Here is a 7,768-nt window from a genome sequence, read left to right as displayed (position 1 = left end):
AGGGTAGCTTGGGGTAAATGGATCAATAAATGTGTCACCGTTTCCCGAAGCCTGAGACACCCAGTACTACTAAATAGATCAAAATCATTACACATTATTACGCTACACACTACCTTGCCACTGAAATCCTGAGCTGTGCCATTCCACTAGCTTGAAAAACTGAAGTTTTACTCTCTGTAGGTTACGTTGAAAGGTGTGGTGTTTGATCTCATTTTCTTGCCTGATTAGAGCTTTGTTTAGTGTGGAGTTTCAGCTCTAAACAGCACCATGACGACAAACAAGTTCATTAAACTATCATTCTTCGGTGGTCAGGTTTCTATAGATTCAATAGAAGCAGCAACTTTAGTAGAAGTGATGTAACCGATAGTTTAAAATCACGTTAATTAATGTTGGTAAATTTACGTTATTAAAACCGACCTCCAGTTGTTCAGGCCTAGAGAATACGTTATTGATTTATTGTAATTCCGCGTTACGTTTGTCATCTAACTAGTTGGCTATTACACATGAAAAAACAAGGATACATAGTTTAAAAGGCTATTTACATGTCCATTTATATTTATCAAATTCGGAAATAAAAAAATGATTATTTAATGCATCTTAAAGTTGAGGCAGATTTCACCTTATACGATTCACTGGTTATACAAGGATGGCCAATCCTCATAAGCACTATAAACACAGAAAGCAGGTCTAAATACTAAATAGTTTAATGTCACCCTAAGGTGCACATAAACACAAAACAGATAGCAGTTTACTACACGAACTATAATTTTTGAAAACTCTAGGTTAGTCTTTGGTAACTCGAACATTCAGTTCAGGTTACTACAATAACTTTATCTCGACCTACAGCTGTATTACGTAATAATGCAGTCCCCTCGGGTATAGGTCAGGCTCTAACAATAGACACTGTTTTATAGCCTTATGACTAAAGCAGATCACCCTGCCTTCCCATAATGGTATAGATTTCTCCAGTTTAATGTTGCCTCGAGACAATGTTGCCTGGGTGAGAACATTTGCTTGCATTATCATCGAACAGTTTTATAACACTTAAGTAGTGGAGGGATAGTCAGCTATTTACATTTTTATAACACTTAAGTAGTGGAGGGATAGTCAGCTATATGCATTTTTATAACACTTAAGTAGTGGAGGGATAGTCAGCAAAATAAATTTGTTCAGCTCTGCTTACCGAGTTGTTATAAGAATCCTTGAAGAATGAGACAACTTTCGAACGTCTGGCACTGAGAATAAGCAAATACTATCTGAATTAAACAGGACTAAATTAATTAATTAAAATCTGAAGTCAGATGCTTAACAATGCGGCCCTCTACGGGAACACGCGTATCCAAATCAACAGAGAAAACACAAATAAAATGAACAACTCATTGACCGACGTCGATGCACGTGTTACGAAAGTTATATAATCTATAGACGCGATGATTCAGACGCCTCCTGTCACCACTCAAACACCCGCTGTTCCCAGTCAAACACTTTCTGTTTCAACTCAAGTACACCCTGCTACCACTTAAACACCCAACGTTGCAAATCAAACACTTACTATCACCACTCAAACACCTCTTATTGCCAATCGGACATATCTTGTTAGCAAAACGCCACTTATGTCTCAAACTCCTCATGTTGTCACTAAGTCTCCTCTTGTTGCCACTAAAACACCACTTTAAGTATCTCAAAATTCTTTTGTTACCATTCAAACTCTTTTTATTGCCACTCAAACACCTTTTGCTGCCACTAAAACACCTAATGTTGACACTCAAACTTCTCTTGTTCCAGTCAGACACATTTTGATTACATTCAAACATTTTTTGTTGCCATTCAAACACCTTTTGCTGCCACTAAAACACCTAATGTTGACACTCAAACTTCTCTTGTTGCCACCCAGACACATTTTGATGACATTCAAACATTTTTTGTTGCCATTCAAACACCTTTTGTTGCCACTCAAACACTTTATGTTGACACTAAGACACCTGTTGTTATCAGCCAAACAACCGTTGTCATGAAAACTGTACTAAGCCTTACAAGTATTATGTGCAGTTAACTATTACACCCAAGTGGGCTTCAGACAAGAAATCTGTACTAAGCCTTATTATTGATATGTGTAGTTAATATTACACCCAAGTGAACATCACACAACATAGCTGTACTAAACATATTTGTTTTATACGTAATTAATTTTTTACAAGTAAGTGCATTTCAAACTAAAAAATATTCTTGCTAGCTGTGAGTGCGTAATAAGAATGATAGTAAATCCCTTAGGGTGGATAATGGGTGGTAGAGTGCTGCTGACTGGCTGCCTTCCCTCTAGTCAGTAGTTCAGAATTAGGAACGGCGACAAATAAGTTTAGAAAATAAATAATACTTTAGTACACTACTAAACTTAGCAGCGAAAACATTTTACTAAATTCGCAAGTTTTATATTCTTGACAAGTGTTCGATAAAGTCATTCTTCAGAATTAGACAGTATTTGTTCCATAGCTCCGTCTCTCATTCGAATTGGTCAACCTTGAAGATATTAGTATTAACTGACTTCTGAAACGAACCGAAGTTCGACCTACATTTTATAAAGGCAGTGTCGTGATCAAAGCTGTAAATGGCATCACATATTATAGATTTTCCCTTTGTGAAGAATTCCCAGTTTCTCTTTATATTGAAGGGTGTTGTTCAACCCTAACATCTAAACCAGTTGTTCATTGTCTGTAGACCAACAAGTCAAATCTTCTGAAATGGGTCACTAAGACCTTTTGAACTATTTACAAACAAGATCAACAACAATAACGTAAAAAACAGTGATAGATATACATGGTTGGGAAAATTCCATGTAAAATTCTACCACGTTGTAAAGGATGATACAACCTATAGTAGCAACAAGTTGAATCAGGATTGTTCCAACTGAACAAAAGCAAGCGTTGATTTCCAACTCTTAAATAAACAAGTGGTTAACAGAAATTTGTATTCTATGTTAATTTATAAACTTTGTAAAGTTTGACTGTGTGTTGCTTCCTAAAGCTATATTGTGTTTTACTTCGTAAAGCTAGATTGTGTTTTATTTTGTACAGTTGGACTGTGTGTTCTACTTTGTAGCGTTGGATTATGTTTTAATTTATAAAGTTGGATTGTGTTTGTTACTTTGTAAAATTGGACTGAGTGTTACTTTGTAAAGTTGGACTGTGTGTTGCTTTGTAAAGTTAGATTGTATGTTAGTTTGTAAAGTTGGACTGGGTGTTACTTTGTAAAGTTAGATTGTGTGTTATTTTGTAAAGTTGGACTGAGTGTTACTTTGTAAAGTTGGACCAGGTGTTACTTTGTAGAGTTGGATTGTGTGTTACTTTGCAAAGTTGGACTGGGTGTTGCTTTGTAAAGTTGGACTGGGTGTTGCTTTGTAAAGTTGGACTGGTTGTTACTTTGTAAAGTTGGACCAGGTGTCACTTTGTAGAGTTGGATTGTGTGTGAATTTGTAAAGTTGGACTGGGTGTTGCTTTGTAAAGTTGGATTGTGTGTGAATTTGTAAAGTTGGACTGGGTGTTGCTTTGTAAAGTTGGATTGGGTGTTACTTTGTAAAGCTGGATTGTGTGCTAATTTGTAAAGTTGAATAGGGTGTTGCTTTGTAAAGTGGAATTAAGTGCTAATTTGTAAAGTTGGATTGTGTGTTAGTTTGTAAAGTTGGATTGTGTGTTAGTTTGTAAAGTTGGACTGGGTGTTAGTTTGTAAAGTTGGATTGTGTGTTAGTTTGTAAAGTTGGATTGTTTGTAAAGTTGGACTGGGTGTTGCTTTGTAAAGTTGGACTGGGTGTTACTTTGTAAAGCTGGACTGGGTGTTAGTTTGTAAAGTTGGATTGTGTGTTAGTTTGTAAAGTTGTATTGGGTGTTACTTTGTAAAGTTGGACTGGGTGTTACTTTGTAAAGTTGGATTGTGTGTTAGTTTGTAAAGTTGGATTGTGTGTTAGTTTGTAAAGTTGAACTGGTTGTTACTTTGTAAAGTTGGATTTTCATGGAAATTGCAAAAATTTGGAATAATTTTAGAAGTCTAAATTTAGTTTAAGTTAAAAAAGATGTCAAAGTTTAATTTCAACTAAACACTTTTTAGTGTGTTTGGAAAACCTTTTATTATTTTTTTAATTTTTGCAGATTTACAGCTAATAACAGAAGAAGCAAATTCCCATATCACCTAAATATTGAAAATTATTTTTTGAGGTCGAGATCTTTGGATCTCGATCATAAACAAATCGCACATACAACTCGATTTTAGAAAAACAACTACACAACTTTTGAAGTTACTAAGAGTTAATTTCAAAACTATCAACGAACGTTAGAAAATACACAGTCCTAGTTGCTTTGAATAGGCAAGATTTTTCAGAATAAACTATTAATTAAAGGAGTAAAAACATTAACATTTATATTTAGATCTTTTACATTGCTTGTAAAATTAATCTGCTTTTATGTTTCAATTAAAAGAATGCTACGTTTGTAAAAGCTGGCACGGGCTGGTGGTTAGGGCGATCAACTCCCTTTCTTCGGGTCGCGAATTCGAATATCGTAATCGAACCTGCTCGCCTTGGTGGCGTTATAATGTGACGATCAATCCCACTTTTCGTTGTTAAAAAGAACAGCCTAAGAATTAGCGGTGTGTGATGTAAGCTAGCTACATCGCTTTTAAATTAGGGACGTCTATGATCTAATGCAGATAGCCATCGAGAAGCTTTGCGCAAAATTTAAAAACAAACAAACAAAACAAAGTCATCTATGAAGAGAAAAACGAAAAATACGGAAATGGGAATCACATTATAACTTTTGAAGTGGTGCTACATGTCTCTAATTTAGTATCTCTTGTTAAACGGCACTGTTGAGTTTTTTTCTGAAAGTAGAAAATCTTGAAAGCGATATCATGTGATTTTGGTACGTGGAATCGTTGGAACATCAAGAAGGAAGACAAAAAATATATTTATACATTGTTGATGTCGTACTAGTTTAAAAACAGTGTGGTCTGAATGAATACGGTGCCCCCCAGTGGCACAAGCGGCATGTCTTCGGACTTACAACGCTAGAAACCGGGTTTCGATACCCGTGGTGAGCAGAGCATAGATAGCCAATTGTGTGCTTAACTTCAAACAAACTGAATATGGTTTTCTAAAACATTTCAAGTCTTATATCATAAAGGTGAAATATGTGTTATTACAGTTTTTTTCCTTCTTTTTATGAAACTAATCTAGTGCCCTAGACCTACAAAACTTCACGACTGTGTTCAAATAAGCAAACTAAAACAGCCCCACAATCAACTCGTTCTTTCCTTCTCTTTATCAGCCTCGTTTACTAGTATAACGAAACTGTCTCAATGACCTCGAGTCTGCATGCAGCGTATTTTCAAATACGGCCACCTAGCTGACCTTACTGTAAACAACAAAGTCATAAAAAATCTTAGGGCGTTCCGCACCCGCGCGAGAGGTATACTAGGTCTGGATAAAAAGGTTACCAACTTTCTTGCCTTGTAAACCCGGATGGTGACGTTAATCAGGGCAGAAATGGGCATAACAATAACAGAAAAAAACCATAACGCTACGTACTTTCTAAACTAGTTACTGTTGGTTCATATCCTCACCCAATAATATACCGTGTTTCATTCTGGGTTACGGTTTTCACCATTCACGATTAGTTTCTCAAGACTTTTCCTAGCCAAAATAAGAAAATATGTGTATAATGACATATGTAACACACCATGTCACGTGGTAAAAATGTTTCTCATATTAACAAAACCTTCACTTGAACCGTGTCTTTTGACCGTGTTGGTAGCGGTAGGTAAGATCCACGGAGTACAGCCGGCTCAACACGTTAGTAGAATACTTTTTTAGGGAGTTTTGAACCCGGTTTTATCAGACGATAGCTCCTCTAAATATTCAGTTGTAGTTCTGTTCCTAAATTCATTGAGAGGATCAACCTGCTCTCGAGCAACCTATAATCTCGTTCTCTCCTTTATATAACTGTCTGAGACTACTCATCTTTGAAGGCTTGAAGATGATGAGGTACGTTATCTTCGTTGTAATATTATGTAGTATTAATGATAGTTATGACAACAGAAATACTTTTACTAAAATCTAATATACATCATATTACACAAATAATATTTTCATTATTGTGAGGAAATAGCACTTTTTATCCACATTCGTGTGTATATAATGGATTGTATTGAAAAATATCCAGCAAACAAAGGTGCAAGTTATAAAGAGGTTTTACAAAAGTTTATACAATGTACATGTTAAAATTGATTTTGAAAAAAAGTGTTTTACGATTGACAATATAATAGATCAATAACAGATCAGAGAAATCATTTTTCTTGTCTGCGAAAAATAAAAGTCACAGCTGCTATCGCATTCGGCCAGACATTTTACATATTTTAACGCGGCATGGTCACATGCGTAAAGCACAGAACCGTTATAAACGGTTTTCACTTGAATTTCGTACAACACTGGCGCCTCTTAACATAGTTCTCACGCATTTCCAAAAAGCTTTATTTGTCTAACATTTATTTTGCCAGAACACGATAAGTATCCTACCAAACCTTGCTTTACATCTGTTTGTCTGGAACCAAATCTCCACTCTTATTTTTTACAACAATAACGTGGTTGATATTCAGCTGAGCTCTACTGTAAAACAGTGTAATGATGAAAAGCCAATCAGTGGTATCGCCAAACGTTCCTTTTAGTTCGTAACTATTTACGATTATTGTAGCATAAAGTAAGATCCCTTCACATTTTTTACCATCATAATTAGCAGATTAGTGAATTTGTTTATACGACGAATGGGTTTGCCAGATAATTCAAGTTTAAGGAATCCTAAATAAATATTAAACTTTACAGTTACTAGTATAATTTATCGTACTGTTGAAAAGATTGTATAACATTTGATGCCGTTTTACAATGCGTTAGGACTAACAGCAAGTTTCTAATCTGGTAACTTGTACTTCTCACGATTCAATAATCTATAGTCTAAATATTAATACGATTCTTTATAAAGTGATTTTTTTTACAATGCCATAGGCCTAATAGCGAGTTTCTAATCTGGTATTTTATGCTTTTTCTGGTTCATTAGACATTCTGTCGAGTCGTTAATCTGAGATTTAATACTGGCCCGGCATGGCCAGGTGGATATGGCACTCAACTCACAATCTGCGGGTCGAGGGTTCGAATCCCCGTCACACCAAACATGCTTGCCCTTTCAGCCGTGGGGGCGTTATAATGTGACGGTCAATCCCATTATTCGTTGGTAAAAGAGTAGTCCAAGAGTTGGCGGTGGGTGGTGATGACTAGCTTCCTTCCCTCTAGTCTTACTCTGCTAAATTAGGGACGGCTAGCGCAGATAGCCCTCGTATAGCTTTGCGCAAAATTACGTGGTTCAGCGTAAGTCTGAAGGCTTATAACGCTACAAACCGGGTTTCAATACCCATGGTGGGCACATCACAGATAGCCCATTGTGTGTAGCTTTGTGCATAACAACAAACAAACAAATTCTATTGATGAATTATCAATCTGCTCTTTTATGCTTCTGTCTATTCACTAGGCCTATTATTGAATCGCTATCTGGCGCTTTACACTTTTTCTATGCGTTAGATCTAATGTTAAGTTACTAATCTAGAATTTTATATTTCTTACGATTCCTTAGATTTACAGTCAAATTACTTCTCCGTTACCTTATACTTACTACGAATCATAAGTCCTAAGGTCAAGTTGTTAATCTAGTACTTTTAAACATAATTTAATGTACAT

The 7,768-nt window shown here is 35.8% G+C and overlaps 1 protein-coding gene across 1 annotated transcript in view; it reads left to right on the top strand.

Moving 5' to 3' along the window:
- Positions 1–5,793: 5,793 nt before the first annotated feature.
- Positions 5,794–7,768, top strand: part of LOC106474604 — a 15,470-nt gene continuing 13,495 nt past the window's right edge. The window contains exon 1 of the mRNA XM_022402915.1: positions 5,794–6,028. Within this exon, the coding sequence (XP_022258623.1) occupies positions 6,021–6,028 (8 nt within the window). The 5' untranslated portion in view covers positions 5,794–6,020. The remainder of the gene's footprint in view (positions 6,029–7,768) is intronic.

Source organism: Limulus polyphemus, unplaced genomic scaffold, assembly GCF_000517525.1.
Source record: "Limulus polyphemus unplaced genomic scaffold, Limulus_polyphemus-2.1.2 Scaffold7423, whole genome shotgun sequence".
Taxonomy (NCBI): Eukaryota; Metazoa; Arthropoda; class Merostomata; order Xiphosura; family Limulidae; genus Limulus; species Limulus polyphemus.
Note: the sequence above shows the minus strand (reverse complement) of the source record. Positions and strands in the feature narration are given on the sequence as shown.